At 44.5% G+C, this 20,936-nt stretch overlaps 1 protein-coding gene across 1 annotated transcript; it reads right to left on the bottom strand.

Annotated features, from left to right (window-relative positions):
• Positions 1–440: 440 nt before the first annotated feature.
• RAB11B (RAB11B, member RAS oncogene family) lies at positions 441–20,356 on the bottom strand. The gene is made up of 5 exons (XM_076359573.1): positions 20,251–20,356; positions 13,513–13,708; positions 11,336–11,529; positions 9,708–9,788; positions 441–5,388 (listed from the first exon to the last, which is right to left on the bottom strand). Exons 1-5 carry the CDS (start codon positions 20,288–20,290, stop codon positions 5,243–5,245), a joined length of 657 nt encoding a protein of 218 aa, XP_076215688.1. The 5' UTR covers positions 20,291–20,356; the 3' UTR covers positions 441–5,242.
• Positions 20,357–20,936: the final 580 nt, after the last annotated feature.

Consider the following 20,936-nt stretch of genomic DNA (forward strand, 5'->3'; position numbering starts at 1 on the left):
GGCAACGGAACCCCCCGACCGGGCTCCTCCGTCCCTTCGTGGAGGACCACCGGGGCACGGAGGCGTGCTCCCACCTCCACGGGCCGTGTGCTGGAGCCCCAGGAGCAGCGGTCACTGCCCGCTCTCGCTGCCAGGCCCCGTGCCAGAGGGCACCAGGAACCTCCAAGGGCTAACGCGGTGTCCTGAAGCGATGGGAAGAGCCCTCTCAAGAACCCCTGCTCCCGGGCGTAGTGGATACCGAGGGTTACTAACTCCTGGCTCTGGACCACCGCTCCCTGCAGGGGCGCAGCCCCAAGTGTGCACACCCTTGGCCATGGCAGAGGTACCCACACTAGTATCAACCACAGCACTCGGGCTTTGGAGCCGGCAAGGTACCAGGTCCAAAATTATGTTCCCACCTTATTCTACAATTGTGTTTGGAACAGAACTTTACACACACATATGATTTGGCAATCTTTATATCCACAATACATCATAACCATGCACAAAAAATCAAGTGATGTGTATATTTACAAAGTGAATTGCACTTAACACAGGGACCAGGAATAAAAGTAAATGAAAGGAACCCCTCTTCTGGGTTGCATAAAGGTCCAGTGCTATTTATAGCCTACAAAGCCTGATAGACAACACTACTGTGCATTATCTGACCAGTTTAAAATAAGAATTACTGTTACTTAATGAAACAGTGCAGCCCTGGAGATACTCATTTCATGGAAACATTCCATTAACCACCATTCAAACTGTATTAAGACTCTTAATAGAGTCTGCAAGTCAAGAGAATCCAACCTCAGCCCTGACACACTGTATTTTACTTGAAGGACAATTAGTCTTCACCTCTAATTGCCTGATCTTTCTTTTCTTATTTGAAATTCAGGCCCCTACCTTTAATACTGTTTTTCCTAGTTTTTTTATGAAGGAAAAAGGCCTCCCTAAGTGACTGAGTCATTTCATTAGGATCTTTTTTTCTTCTACAGAGTCCACAACCTCCAAGCAAGTTCTTCCTTCATGCTTGGAAGGGAAACGATCACCAAGCACAGGTAAGACTCAACCATTAACAGCCCACAAACAGATCACATCCGCAACTTCTGGAACAGTACAGCATGCAGGAATCAAAGCGTCAGGAAGTGAAAATACCTACTGTACGTTTTTCCAAGTAGCTTTTGGTAAGTGACCTACTCAAAAGGCACAGACCAATGCTTACCATCCTGGCATGTCCAGCTGAGAGCGAGCTCTCCTGTTTGCACAAGAATACCCCGTTATCAGCCTTTCCACATACTGTGGGGTCATTACAAGTGATCTAACAGAACAGCACCCAAACGGGGGGATCTCTAGGATGCAGCAGTCTTTCTACTGCTTCTAACCTGCTAGAAGTGCTGAGAAGCAGCCACAGGGGGAAGAAAGGATCATAGTGCCTTTTCCTTCTACCAAATTTTGATGGTCTCCGCAGCGCGCACAGAATCTTTTTAACAAAGTAGCAAGCAGTCACTCATCAATGGGATTTTTACATTTATACAAGTATAGAGCTTTAAAACTTTCCTATGAACCAAACTTTCTTGTCCTGTGCAGGCTACAGACAAACTCTCAGTGGAGATGCCAGACTTAAACTCGCCTAGTCTGTAAGCATCTGACTCAATAGGAAGAAAAGAAGGTAGACTGAGGCGGTCTACCCGATGAATTTCTTTTACCAATTACCTGTTTGTGTGCTCACCACCAACTCACTTTTATGTGTGAATTTTGGTCTTTACTCTCCCCATAATTAACAGGGTAGTTAGCAGAAAAGACTCCTGTCTAATTCTGCATTGGAGGACCTGTTCTAAATATCAGCAGGAGCCTTCAACTGAGATTTATATTACTGACACTGGGTGGTAACCACCCAGTACGTTTTAGTGTTATTTTTCAATAGTTAAATGAAAGTCATCCTCAACATCCAAGTAAAGCAAGTATAGCACATGTTCCTTCTTTCACAGGCAGCTTTCCTAGTTTTACATGAGCCAAATTCTGCCCTCAAACCTCTTTGAGGCAGACAGAAGAGAGCTGGAACCTTTTCTGTTTTCCTGATAGTAATACTGAGAGACACACAGCCAGCAAAGCTGCAGTATGAAGCAGTCCAGGTGAGGTTACATTTAAATGTTATTTTTACATCAGGAAAGCATGGTTAAGGAGTCTGGCCTATTGGAGAGCTTCTTTGAGTGTCAGACAGCTCTTCAACAGTTCAAGCTTCCTCAGGATTCCTCCAAGTCTTCCCCGCTGCAATTTCAGTAGCCATCACCAACAGCGGATTGGGTTGTAGCTATAGTTTCTGAGGAGTGCACAGTGCTTTCAGCAGCACACCAGGGTACTCAAGACCAAAAGCATTTTCACCTGTCTATGTACAGAAAGATGGTTTTACCAGGCAGAACTGCTCCACTGTCCTTTTTCTATTGGCACTAATAGCCCTGTGCTTAATCTAGGCAAGAGCATCTCAAACCCACAGAAGGGCTGCATCTCTAACTGCCTGGAGAGCAGCGCAGCAATTTGAGAAAGAGTCAATACCTAGCCTAATAAACTGAGTGACCACAGCAGATAAAACCACCGCTTAGTTTACAGTGCTCACATAAGCTATGTATGTGCATGCACACACATGCTTCCCACATCTTGGGTATACCAAACAGTCCTGCAGCAAAAGGCAGCAGGCCTTCCCACGTCACACAACAGATCTCAAAAGCAACCCAACCCCCCTGGCATAAACAGTACAGGTCCAAGATCCACCTACTCTGAGGGGGCTTTGGTCAACACACAATGAAGTTGTACAAGGTCTCTTCAATACCCATATAATTTAACAGCACTTAAGCCCTAGACATGAACCTTTTGTTGGGACTCTGAGGGAAAGTTGAGAGCCTTCCACAAAGTCAAAGATTAAAGAAAATCTCTTTTAAGAGACAAGGAAGTGACTAAACTGCTTCTCAGCTTCTTATACCAAGCCAGACTGATTCTAGAAACTTCATATTAAGAGCAGGATTTGCAGAGTAAACACATTAATACATCACCCTGAACTAGTAAGTCTTCTAAACAGCATGATTCTGCCTCAAGCTATTCAACTAATTTCTTTATAAAAAGTTTTGTTCAAAATTAAGGAGCCCAGCTCCACTAGTGTCTACCTGTTCTTGAATTAAGTATTTTCAATATCTCAGAATTTTCCATTCTCTCTGATGGTGTGCTCATCTGCCAGCCTTCTAAATACTGACTGCACATGACATTCTGGTCTAGGACCACAAAAAGGAGACGTCTCCAGTTCCCACTGGCTGCACCTTCTCTCAACAGGATGCTATTAAAGTAAAGACCAAGTGTTGAAAGTGCTTCCCGAACTGGGACACCCTTAGGACAGAGCACTGTGATGCCTAAAGAGGAATTCATATCCTCATTCAATGGGATTAGGCTGCAAGCATGCACCCCTTTCACCTTGAATGTATCCTCTAAACGAAGTTGAAAAGTGGAAGTGCTAGGCACCACGTGCACCCTTTGCTGTGAACTATAGCCCTCTAGGTGCATACAGTACAAAATGAAAGGCATCGGTCTGGAAATCTCATAGAAGAAAAGCCATTGGAGTTAACCGCCCTTAATTTTATTACATAACCAGACAGAACAGTTGAGACTGGAATGTCAGATTTCCCCTTCAAGCACAATTCAGTTTCATATTTGCTTTGTATCAGAAAAGAAAAAAATCAACTCACTAATTTGCAGGTAGGATTCATCAAGTGAGGTACAGTCTCAGAATACAGAGCAAAAGTTCACTGCAAATTGCTTCACTAGCCTTCAGAGAGCAGCAGATGGTCTCCAACTCCTCCTTTAGATAGTTTCACCCAGTATTTGCCTCATCATAACATTCAGCATATACCGGAGGGGATGCAAGTGTGTAAGAGCTAGTGAGTGATGAAAAGCCATCATAGAAGATTTTCACAAGCTAGCAAGAGACTGACTACACAAAGTTGTAATAACATTCTTCCCATTCAGCAAAACAAAGTATTATAGTAGTTAGCCCTGCTGATGACAAATCTGTTACATCAGGTGAAGTACAATCATTTGAGAATTACAGTCTGCAATTCAGTAAAACAGAGTAAGAGGAAAACAACAGGTTAGTAGTTATTATGTGAAATCTTAATATTACGCATTTTAGTAGAGGTCAAGAAGATTATGCACAAGGTCAATAGTGAAAGATCATGAAGAGAAAGTTCAAGATGCTATGGTTCTGCAGAAGTTTTACAAAATGTATAAAGTATTGTGTTTCTCTACAACAACCAAAACCCTTACAAGTGCAGGTATATACATGACATTAAAATATTGCTTCACTCACTCAAACAGGGGTAGGAGAGATCTAGAGAAAAAGCAGCATGCAAAAAAATCCTGGAACTATAGAAGATCCTGCTTTCAGACACTGATCTACAGTACAAAATAAGCCTACTTGTACAGGTTGGAAAAGGTTTCTGAAATCAATATGCTGGCACTTACTGTACAATAATGTTAACTGATTAACATAAGCCATGAATAAATATTAAGCCACTTCATAAAGCCTGCACAAGCAGCACAGGCATTCATGGTGGCAGAGAAAGCAATGCAGACATACTTCATTGTTCCCAAGTAAGAATAGAGAAAAACTTCCCAAGCAGGAAACGGTAAACTACACAGCCAGACTAACTGTATTAGGCGTAATTACATAATAAGTAATGTTATTTTCAACACCTTTCTTATGTGTGTGCAGCCACTAAAAACCTCACTGTGAGACTTTATCAGGACAGAAAACAGAGCATTTGGTAGGATAGCTATTGTCTTTTAATTTTTCCCCCATGTTTACAGAAACACAAGAAAAAAATATCCAACTATGGGAAGAAAAAACCTTGTCACCTAAATGTAGGTAGTTATTCAACTGTTATAGTCAAGTCCCCATGGTTTCTCTCCCAGAAAAAAAACCCAAAACCATCTGAGGAGAGTGTTTCATGGGATAATATCCAGCAGCAGATGTTCCAACACAAACATGTCTATCAGATCAATGCCTACATTTCAAGCCCAAAAGTCACCACATTGAAGGGGATTTAAGAGGCAGGGGAATGTTAGCCCTACAGTTAAAGCTCTAAGATGAAACGGGGGACTTGGGAACGGGGTAAAGGAGGGAAGAGGGAGTCACTGAATCACAGGAGATAAGAAGTGCACACAAGTTTCTAAATGAAGCACAGACAAAGTGAAGGGCACAAGAGTCATCTACAGGAGGTCACAGGTTCTGACAGCACTGGAGTTTGTTGGATTTCTGTCCGTCGGTGGTTGGTGGGACACTGATGTCGACGACATTGTTGCCAGGAGACTCATCATGTGCAGACCGATCTGCAATCTGCTTCTGCGAAACAATGCGGTAGATTTCTGAAATGAGAACAGACTTGTTAGAGCCCAGAAAGACATTGCCTCCAACGGAGCACATGCACATGTTAGAGCAAGCTGTCAAAGAAGATGCTAGAACCCAAGAATGAGAAGATTTTAACTTGAGAGCTGTGAAAGAGAATCTAGTCTGACTAGCTGCGGCATGTAACATCTGGCTGGCTTTCCAGCTCTGTAATGGATACGCTAGCTCTGTCCGGAAAAGTTATTAAGACAAGATTCCTTACTGTCTTCCACAACAGCGCTTCCTATCACATTCTTTTTCAATGACTCCCTGAACATGGTTATTATTAAAAGGGTTTTTAAATGAGAAAGGAGCAGGAATGCTCATTTCTAAAATAGGGAATCATTTTTGATAAAACAAATGGGCAACATAATCTAGAAACACCAATCAACAGGATGCTTGCAAAACGTCATTGCGCAGCAGCAATGACGGTTATCTATTTCACACTTTAGCTTCTAGCAAGCTACTACCAAATGACAGAAGTGCCTACTCCTCTCTGCAACAAATCAGTTTTCCCACCTATGACAGTAAAAAGCCACATGGTTCCATAAAGCCCCATATTGATCCAAAAATGCTTTTCCCCCCCGAGAGAATTAATTTATTTGACTCAAATTAATTTATGCCTGAAAGCACACAGATCCACAAAGCTGTAACAGCTGAAGAGAGACTGCCAGGTTAAAAGCTTTCAGAAACAAACCATTTCAACTGCATAGTTAGTAGAAATAGTTTAAGTTGAAAGGTTTTTAAATTACTTATTTCACTGACTTGTTCCAACTTCCCTCCATTGTGAGACAGGAAAAGGGCAAGTACCTCCCTGGAAGTCTGCGGTAAATATTATGGTCACATTCATACAGCCACAGCCTCAAAACAGCAACACCCGAAGTCTTTAGTAAGGATTAAAAACCATGGGGGACTATGTGGGGTTTGTTTACTTTTTTTTTTTTAAAGAAGCTGCACATATGTACATTGTTTAAAATGGAAACCTTTAACCCAAGACTGATCTCGTTGCCATTGGCTACCTTCAGCTCTTTTTGCTGAAAGGAATGAGGAGAGCTGTACAGAGATTGTCACATCCCCTTTCTTTTGTGCTCAGTGCTGTATTTTAGTACTAGCTGTTCAGAGTCATTGCCAAGCCCTCTTTTCTTTGGGGTAGCATCTGTTAGGGTTTTTTTGTTTTGTTTCATTTTCTTCCAGGTCTTTAGTGATCCCTCAAACTGGTGGCCAGTTAAGGAAACTCCTGCCCTGCTGCTCCCGCCCTCTTCCCTCCTCCAAATCCCCTGCGGTTGCTCCCAACTCACTGTTCTACACAGCACATTTTCCCAGGTTTCTTGTCCTGCCTTAGAAGGATGATTCTCCCCCAGGTAATCCCTCTAGGAAAAGCCTTTTCAGGACTACTCAGTCTTACTAGCCACATGCCCACTGTACCTGAACTGGACAATCTCAACACTTTTGGGAGCCCAGGATGCTGCTAAGAGATAGTGTTTTGAGTTCAGTTTGCCCAGGCCTGACCTCTGCTCGAGTTCTGGCTCCCCAGGTATCTTATCTTTTACAGCAGACTGTATTGGGGCTCTCTCCTTAGAGCAACCTTAGGCCATCTTCTCTACCCAGGGTCAGTCTCAGTACAACACTGCAAGGGAAAACAGGATGGATGGCAACTGCTGAGCTACACTCAGAGCACTAAAACCATGGATACCATCTCAAAGCACCAGGCAAGTTGCCTCAGATCCAGTCAAGTGTCACAGATAAGCAGTGAATCTGCTATAAGGCTGCCCTGTGCAAGAGACAGTCCCAGCTCAGGTACCAGGCGGTCTTCTCTATGGTTTTGTCTCAACAGCAATATTCTCCAGTTGCTTCACCAGTAGCTCTAACAACTCGACACAAATCTTGCTGGGCAGCAAATATAACACATTCCTAGTCTGTCAGGCTTTTTACTTACAGGAGCAGCTTGGCTATCCTTTTTCTCCTGCCTGCCTCTTCTTGGTCATCTTCCTCTAATTGCATCACATTTCTGGTACCAACAGAGTTGGCCAGCACCAGACCTAGTGATCCCAACACTTCTTACTGCTTCTCTGCACACCTCTGCAAAAGAAACCTAAAAGAGCCTGCCTTACAGAATTCACCATATTAAAACTCAGCTTTTTTTCCTAGTAATAGGCTCTCATTCATACATAATCAAGAAACAATAATACAAAGCCAATTCTTCGGTCAGCATTCAATAAGCAACATACACCAGATACTTCCCGATAATCAAGCAGAACCAGAACAAAGGCTCATTCTCATTTAACTGAAATCAATATCTGGTCACAATAAAGCTCATACCATGTTCATCTTGAGATGTTGTGGGACATGTAAATCAGGCACAACTTCACAAAACAGTGTACAGAGGTGAGACTATAGAGGTAGTTTATCGGTCTAGAATTCAGCCATGGTAAGCAATAGTCAGGAATTGGATCTTGCCAACTCTTCATGTCCACGGTATGGATCTTAAAGAGCTTTTCAAGAGACAGAACAAACACACTGACAAATTATATGGTGTTTTTCCCTCTTTATGACAAGATTCAGATCTCATGGGACAGCCAGAGGTAGAACAGTAATCCAATACCTGTTTGATAGCCCTCTTCCTATTTAGATATGATTTTTAAGGGTTCTTTGCCAATTACTAATTACTTCATTTTAGGAGTGGAAGACTATGCTTTGAAACATCAACTTCCCTGTCGCCCTCAAACAGTATTTTGAGATATGTCTACTGCAGAACATGGAGTGGAAGGCAGAGTCTCTGAAAGCAGAGATGCTCAAGTTTATCAGGGTTTGTTAGCTCCAATTCAGCAGTCCTGCAGGCCCATGCTGGTTTCCTTCAGACACCCTTGGGTGTGACAGCACCATGCTTCCCAGGACTCTGCTTCTGAGGATTAGCTCAGGCACAGAGCTACCCAAATGCAGAGTCACCTCAGACTGGTCCCAGAATAATACATCCTCAGGAACACAAAGTGCTAAAGCATACAGTGCTGACACACTCATACAAACTAAAGTCTAGCTAAAAGTAGAGTAAGAGCAGGCTAAACCCCAAGTTCGGGAAAAGTTACCCACCCCAACTGAAGTAAGAACACAGAGATGAGCAGCGCTTATTTTAAGCATCTCTCTTGCTCTGTGTGCTTCCCACTTCTACTGCCTGTAGGCTACATATCTCCCAGCACATATCCTCATCACTTCAACCCTGTCCTTCCTCATGACCATACAACTCTCACTTCTTGGCCAACCTCACTTTGAAGACAATCAGCAAGTTCCCCACATGCTGCTTTTAGCCTAGAACAGAGCTGCACTCTTCCAGAGGCCAAATGAGCACTCAGCTCAAATTTGCAAAACACCAGCTGGAAATCCCTGTGAGCCTACTAACAAAAGTGCTTTGGCCATGGCTTAGCACAGTAAGGAGGACTTGCTGGTGTACCTACAGTAATAAAGCTTTACTGGTGAATCCTAGGCCTCACATGCAGTAGGGTGCTCCCTTACTCCAGGGCCAAGAAAATACATGCAGGCAACAGCTCCGTCTTAAGGAGTGGAAATTAAGCCCCAGTCTGAAAGAGGAAAAAAGCAAGTAGTAGAGTACTACTACCTGGAATACCTCTGATACTACATGCAGTGGACCTACTACATGAGCCACATAGCATTCCCACACATACAGCAAGTCTGAAGCTGCAACTGGACACTGTGCACTCAGTAGCCACATCTGCAGCAGTTACACATGCTGAGGAACATTCTTGGGCAGTGGAAATCATAAGCCCTGGCCTCATTTTGGCCTGTGATCACTATCATGTTCTTAAACAATTCCTGGGACTCTTCAGGTACATTCCCAGAAGGCAGCCTGCATGCAGCTATGCTGTTGGTGCACAGTCACCTACAACCTTTGCCATCAGCTGAGAACAACAGTTCGGTAATCTGGACAAAAATATTATGTACCAGTCTGCTTTGGTGCAAGAGAACACACTGGAACATTTAACTTCCTAGCATGGCTGTGGCTTCACTGCCTAGACTTTGTGCAGGCACAGAACTACTAGTGCCTTTACAACAGTGCTATTGCAATAGCTTGAATTTATGGAACATCAGGAGAGTAGAAACCTCCAGATTCTTGGGCAGAAAGGTATGTGTGGGGTGGGAGGCAGAACATAAAGGTAAGATTAGAAGGCTTGCAAACTAACCATCATTCCCAACATTCGTTTCCAAAATATTCTAGATAACTGCAAAACACGCCCATGAAGAAGATCCACTACATCAGGAGGTCCTCTGAATCCATAACAAACCATACCTGTAAGGATGTTCTTGAAGGCTTCTTCTACATTTGTTGAATCCAGAGCAGAAGTTTCAATAAAAGATAAGTTATTTTTTTCTGTAATAAATAACAAGTGGTTCGGTTAAAAACTTTAATAGCACTTTATTTCACCTTTACTTTGAGGCTTTCACCTTTATTTTTAGGCCAAATTAGCCAGGGCACAGTCTTTTTTATTTTTTTTTCCTGTTACACGAGGAACAACTTGGTGCACCATTTATTTAGCTGCTAGCATTTCAACAGCATCATCTTTGACCACTGCCTTTCCATAGCGTGAGAACATTTTCCTCACTGCAGCCCTTGTTCAGTCAAGTAATACAGTATTATTCTCATCTGGCTACAGATCACTCCTAGAAGTACCTTGAACAAGAGCACAGGCAAAAGCATGTTGGCTGCAACAGGAATCACAGTTCTCCTCTGCAACCCCAAAAAGGTAAACAGACCTACACTTTCCTAATCAGACCCCACCTCCAAATTACAATAAACCCCCTAGTAATACAGTCTGTTTTCTTCTTTCCTCTTACAATGCAAGAGATGTATTTTTTATTTAAAAAAAAAAGATTGTGATTAACACCCAAACTTCACACCTAGAATGGCACTGTACCACCTACCCAGAAATAGGCAAATTTCAGTCATAGAGCTTAAACAGCAACACCTGTACTATCACTAGCTATTTAAAACACAGCCTTAGTAGGAAGTCAGGGGCAAAAAATAAGATGTTGAACCAAGAGACCAAAGTAATGCACTATCTAGGGTGCCCACTAACTTGTTTTGCTTCTCTTACATAGACTTCACTTCTCATTCATCTGAAAATTTAGAGTAGTTTTACTAACTACAGGGTACTTTGCTTACTAGCGAACTTCAGAAAACATGTTTAAACAAGCCCTAGTAATATTCCTAGAAGGATTTTAAAGGCTATGCATTTAAATTCCACCTCCAAGCTTGATAGCCACACAAAAGTAACCTCAATGTCCCTAGGCCTATAAGGGCAAAAGAGTATTTGACCAGTGCTCTGCAAGGTAAGGAAGAGAGAGAAGTAATGCAGTGGCAGCAGCTCACATAACCCACTTGATTTCTCCCAACAATTGATAATCTCCAAGTCTGATGATCACCGCATTTAAATGAAGCTAGATGACACTACTATATGCATCAGTGCTCTGGAGCAGAAACTACACCATCTAAGAGAAGGTTCAGTATTCATCTGCAGCTGCCCACATTGATATGTCAGTAGAACCAGTCCTCTACAAAGGAAGGAAAGACATTTTGTATTGCAATATTTTGTATTTATATTGTGACATTTTCTCTTCTAAATGTTGCTTACTGTTTCTAGCCTTGCTAGAGGAAGTATTTAATCTTCAGCTATCAAGCAGCTCAAGGACAGTGTTTCAAAAACATGTACTACCACTAGATTAAAAAAAAATCACACACGCTATTTAATAAGCCAAGATATTTTCGTTTAAAAAAAAAACAAACCTTAAATGCCTTTTTTGGGTCAAAAATAAAACTTGAGGTGAAAGTTCAGTCCTGGACAACAACAGCGTGATTACAGCTTGCACCAACATCATCAAGTTCAGAAAGCAGCAACCCAGAACACACTGTCTACAAACCTGCAAAAGCCCGGGCCTCATCAGTGGGCACAGCTCTCAGATGGCGGAGGTCACTCTTGTTACCCACCAGCATGATGACGATATTGTTGTCTGCATGATCTCTAAGTTCCTTTAGCCAGCGCTCCACATTCTCATAGGTGAGATGTTTGGCAATGTCATAGACAAGAAGAGCCCCAACAGCACCACGGTAATATCTGAAACCATAAGGCACATTCCTGTACAGAGAGCTCTGTCCAAGTTATACCAACAAACCTGGTATCTGGCTCTTCTATACTGGTCACTACTAAAGTTAAAAACACTTCCCCCCACTTCGGAAAAAGTTGTGCTGATGCAAATACTGTTGTTGGGGGGTTTTTTAAGCCTAAACCCAAGTTCCAAATGCTGGGGTTTTTTAATGGCATTCCTAAAAAATTCCAGTGTATGTAACAAAATGCTTAAGAGACTGCATAAGCCATGACATTTTTAGTCTGCTAAAACAGCATGCAAGAAAACTCACACTGCATTTCAGAATCAGTACTGCTAGAAGGTTTTCGTGAAGTTTAACTTACCTTTCTACTAAGAAAATAGTCCTTAGTAAAATGTCAGTATTTGTTGCTGATCTTTCAAATACCTCCTGTCCCTCTTAAAAATTAAAGAGGGAGACTCTGGGCTATACTGACACTTATCCACAAGCCCGTAACCCGAGAACAGAGTTTGCTCCCTCAGTGCAGGCTTGGGCCCATTTCAACTCAAGCTCAGGACAGCACAAGCCAATCTGTACCAGCAATCCTATAATGTCCATACCTCTCTTCCACACAATCCTACCATTTCTCCTCTGCTCCGCCAGCACCTGTCCATGTTGTTGAACCAATTCAGGGCACCACGTCAGCAGAAAACATTCACTTTTTACTGCTGGTTGGTGTTCTGCTGGCTTAGCAAGCTGAACTGGCCTAGCAATGTGTCAAGCAGGAGCTCGTGCCAGCACAAAGGAGAGGCAGGATCACAGGACTACAGATGCACTGATTCTCATCAGTCAAGTCTGTTGTTGAACCAGACTCAGCCAGCAGTTTTTCTGCTAAGCTTTTACAACAGTAAGAACAATTTAAGAGTCACAAAAAAATTCTGAAAAAACACGCTAACAATTACGGAAAAGATGCGATCTGAAATCGCCACGTACATCTGCTTCTGCATTACGTTGTTTTTGCATTCCTTCCCTATAGGTGATTTCCTTGGGGCTCCATGCTCTTCTATTTTTCTCCCATCTATTGTGCATTACCCTATTTCACCTCAGTGAAAAAAGTTCCCCTTACCTTGAGTTTAATACAAATGTTTCAATCTGTGCATGATTCAGAAACAAGTTTGTACCTTTAAAAATTGATATACATCTGTAACACTAAAAAAATTTCAACTCGCTGATCAGAATACGCCCTGGATAACTAGGCCTGCCAATAGGGTTTGGGTTTTTTTCCCCTCTAAAAGATACTTTTGCCTACTACCTGCATAGAAACAGATACACCCAGAGGTTACATCTTAAGACACCGTCTGGAGTAACAAGGTGCCGTACATGAAAGCTTCTCAACACCACTGTTCTAAATAGGGATGTGCCTAATGCTGCAGAGAGTCAGCATTATCACATTTGCCTTGCTACTTACTGGTTATTCAGCATGCACTCTTGGACCTATTTTTCAGGGCTGTGACTAATTCAAAGTCATTGAGATTTCAAGGGAATTTGTGGCTGCAGACTGTCCTAAAGATACCCTCAATCTCAAGATTGAGGGGGCAATGAAGACCAGAAGCCACTGGCGTTATGGTAAGCTACCATGCCTAGACCAAAACTTGATGCCAAACAGTACCCAGGTTCCATCAGAAATGACACTCATTCCACATGAATGTGCATAGCACATCCAGGGCAGGTAAAAAACCCAAATCACAAGACTCAAACAGAATTTCCCACACTTCTGATTTAACCTGTCATTTTTTCTCTAATAGTATCATTAGAATCTAAAAATTACTTTCATTATATTAATCAAGGAACACAAAAGTATTTGCTATCTTATGACTTGGATCTACACTGAAGTCTGCCGTAATGATTTTGTCATGTGTCCCAAATACGTTTCATTAATTCTCTACCCATAAATTTATCTGTACCGTCTCTGCTAGAATTCTGCTGTTAGCCTGAGCAAAGACATAGTACTCACGCTGAGGTAATGGCACGGTATCGTTCTTGTCCTGCAGTATCCCAGATCTGTGCTTTTATCGTCTTCCCATCCACCTGGATGCTCCTGGTGGCAAATTCCACCCCAATGGTGCTCTTACTCTCCAGATTGAACTCATTGCGTGTGAAACGTGACAGAAGATTACTCTTCCCAACACCAGAGTCTCCAATCAACACAACTGAAAGAAAAGACATTATTTTTGAAATTAATTCTTCATATCAGCATTTACATAGTGCAGTGGTGCTACCTGGCTGCTATGTTGCCTTGCAGGCAGGACCCAGAGGACTTGCGCAGCCAGATAAACGTAGGAGAAAGTTATGCTGACAACACCTCAGACTTCACTACACACAGCTTGCTTCCCCAGCCCCAAAACAGCCCCAAGCCTTTTTGTTGCTAGCAGCTGCTCAGTTCCTCAGAGATGGAAATGAGAAATTGCTACAGTGACTGTCAACAGCTAAACATTGCTTTGGAGGCCCAAGCCACCACCAGTAATTAGAGGTAACTAGATGTTCCTTGCATACTCAACCTTTTGCAGAGGAAGGCTGCAACCCACATTTTAAGAAACACTACAGTCAAGAACACGGCAACAGGTTACCTGTCTGCCTGACAAAAGCCTGTGTACAGTATAAGCCTACTCTAATTTATTTTAAAAAAACAACACAGTAAGTAAACAACTATTTACATCCCTGTTGGGGTCATACAGGGTGTTATATTTCAATAATTTAATTCATAAATATGTTCACCACAAAAAGAGGAAAATAGGAGACATTTGATACTACAAACAAGATACAAAGCAGAACTTCATCCAGCAAAACGAGCTCTAGTAGATTGCATGAGAAGTAAAAAATGAGCTAAAAATCTCTGCCTCCACACAAGGTGTTGCCATGTTAACAGAAAAATGTTAGTGCAGAGAGATCTTCAGCACACAAACCCCAGCTTTACTGAACGGAATTGTGAAAATAAAAGCTACATCTCATAGTAGGAGTTCCCCCCTACTTTGGGGCTGAAGCTCTCTGCTGGTCCCGAGGCACACCTCTTTGCCATTCCTGCTCGAGCAGGCTGCTGCTTCATACCCAGCCATGCTAGACCGGGCTCTCCATGAGACCTTCTCATCAACAACTCCAAAGACAGGATTTGTCATGCGAGGTTCTTTACTATGCAGCTAATGCAACTACACACACTTTCTTAAATCCCTGTATTACTGACTAGAGCAAGAAATAACTAAAGGGAGACAAGACTAAAAGCAATTAACCCATCCTCCCCTAGTCTCAGCAAATACTGTATCATATATGACTTTGGTATTCAAGCTAACAGCATCCTGGCTTGAGCAGAAGGAAGAAAGGCAGTCTCCGTGAGGTTTCTTCAACCTTGGGAATATTTCCTACTTCGGTTCAAAGTACAGATTTGTTGATCTTCCTCATTCATACAATCTGTTTTTCCTATAGAAAAGCAGACATGAGCAGAAAACATTCCTGATCCCTCCACAACAAATTACAGAAGACTCTTCTCATTACACGCTTCCAGAATGAGCTCACCAGCATTCTCCCAGGGCCAAGGATCGTACTCGTCTTTTAGTGTTATTACAGCTTTTTTCTGCTCAGGCCATTGTTTCAGGATACAGCTCTGGCAGCACACTGCTCCAGTTGCGTACCTCTCCACCCCTGCTAGCCCATTCCCAAACTTCTTCTGTAGCCCTCTGTTACTCTGCTGCGACAGCTCCCGAGCTGCATGGGGAGACTGCTGAAATGCTCTGGCCTCCTCCCCCCCACCCCCAGCATTTCATCCGGTTGACAGCACAGATAGACAGACAATTGTGCTAGCACAGCTGAACAGTCAAAATACAACAGAGGCAGGAACGGGCAGCCAGTGGATCGTGGCAAGGTGCCACAACTCCCCACCCCAGATAGCTTAAATCAGCTCCTCACAGTGTTCTGCCTTCACTGGCAAACAGCCTAAACCATTTTTTAGGGTATGAGAACAGATATATAAAAAAGATTTTATTACAAGTTCTAACTCTAGGATTTTGTTAACTTTATTTTCCAAACAGTTTTTCATCACTAATTCCACGGGGTGTTCCAAGAATGCGCTGAAGGTCACCCATCTTGCACAGTGATCTGCTGGCTTGGAGTAGGCTGTACCTTACAGAAAAGTCCTGACCATAACCAGAAGGAGGTAAGAACATCCACCACACAAGCTAGACCAGCTTGGAGAAACCCTGAAGCTTCCAACTGTTTCTGAAGGGAGCTACCTTCTCGTGAATCTGCAGCTCGAGAAAGCACAGCCATCTCCCCAAGTTCTAGCTACCTCCTAGCCTCTGGCATTTTAAAAGTATCAGCTTTGTGCATAAACTGTGCAAATGGCTCTCAGGTCATTAACTCTATCTGTCACAGGATGAAAACTCAGGGGGTCCTGCACTACTTTAGCTGGTTACTTGTCCCTGCTGCTATCTGGCGGCAAAGCACCAGGCTCCCCTTTGCCGAGCTTTGCTCCATGTTCTAGCAGAGCTTGTAAGAGGGCATTTCTGAGACATTACTGGATGCAGAAGTAACAAAGGAAGGCAACCAGATCCCAACTCAGTAAATAATGTTCTCTCTACCTTACAGTCTCCAAGTGCTTCTTGTTAATACCCAATCCTGAGCATTAAACAAACATTTTCACTTGCAGGAGAAAGACACAAAGACTGGAGGCCCACATGCAGACAGAACCCACAAACTTTTATTTTCTATAGGAATTGAGCAAGAAGATACCTTCAAGATTCTGGACTAAGTGATTAGATCTTGGGAAAGTTCCTAAATTTGGGAACAGGCCACCAGACAGCATTGCCTGTTCAAATGCAGAAGTCTCAACAGAGTAGAAAAGAAAGTTCCAAACCAGATCTAAGAGCCTGAATACTCCCTAAACACACCTCACCAGAATCGATGAAGTCACACTCCCTAAACAGCCTTTAGGGCCACACTGGTAATTGAAAGATACCCTGGTTTTAACTTGGAAGTGACCTGAACCAATAACCAGCACCAATCATCATCATCAGCTGGCTGTAAGTACACACACAAGCCATGCTTAGTGCCCCATTTACATGCTGAATCGTGGCGCTGCTCCTTCAGTCTTTCCTGATTTTCTCTTTCCTCCACCATGCTGTGCCAGTCTGCGGGTTACCGTTCACCACGTTACCCGTCCGTCAACAGCAAAGCATTCAGATCTCAGTCACCATCATCTCTCTGCTTCTTGTGTCTTGTTAGGCCTCACAACTCACAGACCTACAGCCACCTGAGCAGAGAACAATCCCACCACCCAGACACCTGCTTCATACCTCGGGATCCTGATACAAAGCAAGCAAAAGACAGAATTAGAAATCCAGGGCAATACATTGTTGGTAAGAAAAAGAAAAGAAGTTTGACAGAATTTTAAATACACTAGTTTATTAACCTGGCAAAAAGAATATATTCTTTTGAACAATCAAGAAGATTAAGACTCTCTCTAGCAGAGACCACAAAAGCAGAGTTCATTATAAATATTAAGTACATAAGGTTGCCAGATATCGATGACTAATGAGACATGCATTTGTTTTTAATAAGCACAGCCTTTGTTAGGCTTAAGCTCTAATCAGAGCAGTCTGAATTCCCACAAAGGTAAAAGAAAGCTCTTTTTTCTACTGGTGTTCTTTCCTTTCTTTTTCACGAGCCAGTATACATCTGCACAACCTCAAATTTAATTTTTCAAATAAACACTGATAATAGCTAACCTTCTTGAGAGGAAAATTAATGTGCAGATCACATTTTAATAGGTACAATGCTTCCAATATTTTAACAACTATTAAAAGGTCATGAATTAAATTCCATATCCAACCCATTCAAAACTCATCATGAGAAGTTCCTGCTTTTTAACCATCCCAGCTACAAAACTAATTGGGAACAGAGCCCTGAACCGCTGGCTTTGCTTGGGTTACATCACCGAAATGCATCTACAACAAGATCCTCACAGCCTCGTTATTCTGCACAGCTCTGCATACAGAATTCAGCTTGTTCTCCCAAAAGGTTGGCTCAGTCATTTTGTTAACAAACAACATTTTGTTGTGATCAATAAAATAAGCAGTTCTGACTGCCAGGATGCACACAGAAGAAAGGGAAATTGGGAATAAAGATAAAGAGGCACTAGTTTAGCAGAGCAGCTTTGACTATAACCACACTCACATCCCCAGAGTGCCACCAAACCTTAAATTAGTTTTCGCCTACTGCGTGCTAGACCCGATAAGCCAATAATGTTCTTCTCTCCTGCAGCCCTACTGAAATGGCCGGTCCTAAAGCACAAGCTGACGGACGATGCAGGCGGTCGTTCTTGTGCATGAGGGAACACTAAGAACAGTAAGCCAGCCATGCACAGAAACTGTTGCTACAACCTCCTTGGCCTTTTTCACCCCTGAACAACTGTTTTATAGGCAGTATTGCACACAAAAGAGACTAACAATAAATTGTGCTCTTCGCCTTTTAAACTTTTCATAAAGCTGATTAATATAATCTGTGCTAAATGACAGAAGTTCCTATACAAGCAGTTCCAGCTCTTCCGCTATATAAAAAAGTAAAAATTGTGACTTTAAAGCAACACTGCATTCAGCTGGAGTCATCCTAAATAATATTACAATGCAAGGATGCCAATTTCTTAAACAAGCACAACTGTAAAAGCTAAAATCAGAGTCCAGCCAAATTTCCTTTGGAAATAGGCAGTAGGGGAAATGGTCAAACCTTAATTTAATAAAAATAATCTTTCCTAGACCGCAACCCTCCTCCACCATTATTTGTACCTCTGACCACCACAGGTGCCTGATAGAAGAGAGTTCAAAAGCCGTCTATGTAGCTAAGAAGGGGCTAAACCAGAAGTCAATCAAATCCCTGGGCATTATTTTTTTCATTACATCAATTCCCCTTGATAATTAATTCCATTATTGGAGGGGGCAGAAGGGAAAGGAAGGGGAGTTGATCCTACAGTGGAGACATCATCCCACTTGGTCCCATTTATATTCATTATTTCTTGCGTAGTCCCAAAAAGCCTAGAAGGAAGGAAGGAAGGAAGGAAGGAAGGGTAGTAGATAGCAAAGGGGTTTTTTGTAGGTTTGTTTGTTCATTTTTAAAAGAGATATCCACACAACTACCCCTACCCAAAGGACGCACAGAAAAGGACAATTCTCTCCCCCATTTTTCATTAAGTGCTACAAAGTTTGCCAAGTTACTTTGTAGTATCAACACAACAGCATGGTTCCTGACCAAATAGCCGTAGGTTAATTTTCACTCCAGATAAAATTAAAAACGCATTTCAAAGCGGCATAAGTATTTTTAAAGGTGAAGGCAGTTTTGCCTACCTAACTGGCTATTCACAGAAAGAAAAAGAGAAATAAAATTTTTAGGCTTCCAAGTTCCTGGCTATTAAACCTCTTGGGAAGTAGACGGTGGAATAACTTCAGAAGGGAACTGGTTTAGACCCGAACAGTTTAGCTTCTATTTAGAGGCTAGTCTTCTGTTTTATAGGCAGAGAAGAAGTAAGGGGTTTCCCCCCCCACTATCTTGAAGACTGTAAAGCAAATACACCAAGCAGGCAAATACATCCATAAAATATTTCCAACGGATGAGTAATTGCTCTTTCCTTTCATTAACAGGCAAGTGTGGAATCCCTGCTGCCCTTGTTAGGGGCCAGGTACATACAGCGTTCCCCGACACCAAACTCCTGGGAAATTTTCATGGCAGCAAGCGCACACCCACCCCCTGCCCAGACCACCTGAGCACCCACAGACAGCAACGTTAACCTCGCCTTTGGTAAGGGTGAACTCTTCAGATGCGTCTATGGGTTTCAGCCATGTTACCACAGGAGACCAAGTATAAAACAGGTTGGGAAACACAAAGGTGAACATTTTACACCCATCCGCACTATTCCTTAGGCCTCAGAGGTGGAGTTGTGGGATGCTCCGAGGAAAAGGTCAGCCCAAGCATCTTTACGTGTGCAGGTCACCGACCTGCAGCAACCGTTACACATGCAGGGCACCAGCGACAATAAAAAACACCTGAGCCAGCACAAGAAGAGCAGCACTAAATCCACCCAGCAGTGATCTATTTTCTCACACAACCCCTGCACGCAGCTGCTGGACAACCCAAAATGTCCCAAGTATGGGGACAGAAGTATTAAAATAACCCCAGGCAAAGCCAAATTAACACTATTAAGCTTCCTGGCTTCAGGTATTAGCGTTCAGTTAGCAGCCTGTGAAGGAGTTCTCCACTGAAGCTGAAGTTTTTTCAGCTCCAGCTCGACACCGGGGGCGATCTCTCGGACGACCCACACCAGCGGCACCACCGTCGGGCACAACCCGGGCTCGAAGCCCGCCTCCCCTCCAGCCCCCGGCCCAAGCCCTGAACCTCTCCCCCATCCCGGCGCGGCCACCGGGCATCACAACCGCCCGGCCGCCAGCGCGCAGCCCCCGCCGCGGCGGGGTGGGGAAGGCCCGCGGGGCAACCCCGCTCTCCCCGCGCCGCTGCTCCCCCGCCGCGGCCCGGCAGCGAGCCCGGCGCCAGGCCCAGCCGGGGGCGGCGGGCGCTGCCCGCAAGGCCGCCCCGCGCACAAAGGCCGCGGCGGCCGCCCCGGGCCCGGGGCGGCGCGGCCTGGCGGGCCGGGCCGGGCCCAGCGCCGCCGAGGGCCCGCCGAGGTTGCGGCGCGGCGCGGCCCGGCCCGCGGCGGTACCTTTGAAGAGGTAGTCGTACTCGTCGTCGCGTGTGCCCATGGCGATGGCGGCGCCGACCCTCTAGCTGCCAGGCACCGACCGCGGCCCAGCCGGGAGGGCCGCTCCCGCCACCGCCTATCAGCGGCCGCCAGAGCCCGCGGGAGGCGGGCGGCGCGCCAGACCCATCAACGACGCCCAATGGGCGACGGGCGCGCCTCTGACTGGCGGGCTGAGCTGCCCAATCAAAGGAGGGCAGCCGGGGAGGGGCGGTGCTTGGGTGCCTGAGCCGGGACCCTGCGAGACGAGGCGGTGCCGGGGCGCGGGTTGGGGCGGGGCCTGGGGTGGGGGGCGGGGTTTGGCGGAGGGGCGGGGCCTTGCCGGGGGTGCCCGGCGCCGAGGACCCCCCCGGCCGCGGGTCGCGGGGGGGTCGCCCCCGGTGCCGGTGGGCCCGGCCCGGCCCGGGCGTCAGCGCAGCACAGAAGCCAAGGGGTAGAAGGCACGGGGGTGGGGGGTGTCCCCTAAAGCCGCCCCAAGCGGTGCTCGGCTGCAGTTCAAAGCCATCGCGCCCTGCACGCCCGTGGCTGTTCCCCGGGCCGGGACAGATCCTGCCCGCACAGCGCTCGGGGTCTCACCTTCCTGCGCTAAACACCAGCTGAAAAAGCTGTTCTGGCAAAAAAAGCCCCGCACGGTGACACAACTTGTTCTA

Source organism: Aptenodytes patagonicus, chromosome 25 (genome assembly GCF_965638725.1).
Source record: "Aptenodytes patagonicus chromosome 25, bAptPat1.pri.cur, whole genome shotgun sequence".
Lineage (NCBI taxonomy): Eukaryota > Metazoa > Chordata > Aves > Sphenisciformes > Spheniscidae > Aptenodytes > Aptenodytes patagonicus.

Excerpts from the sequence above, each read along its gene's own strand:
- RAB11B (XM_076359573.1), bottom strand. The coding sequence starts at position 20,290 with ATGGGCACACGCGACGACGAGTACGACTACCTCTTCAAAG. Across the intron at positions 13,709-20,250 it reads GTACGACTACCTCTTCAAAG|TTGTGTTGATTGGAGACTCT; the intron begins GTACCGCCGCGG and ends CTTTTCTTTCAG. Across the intron at positions 5,389-9,707 it reads CTTCAAGAACATCCTTACAG|AAATCTACCGCATTGTTTCG; the intron begins GTATGGTTTGTT and ends TTCTCATTTCAG.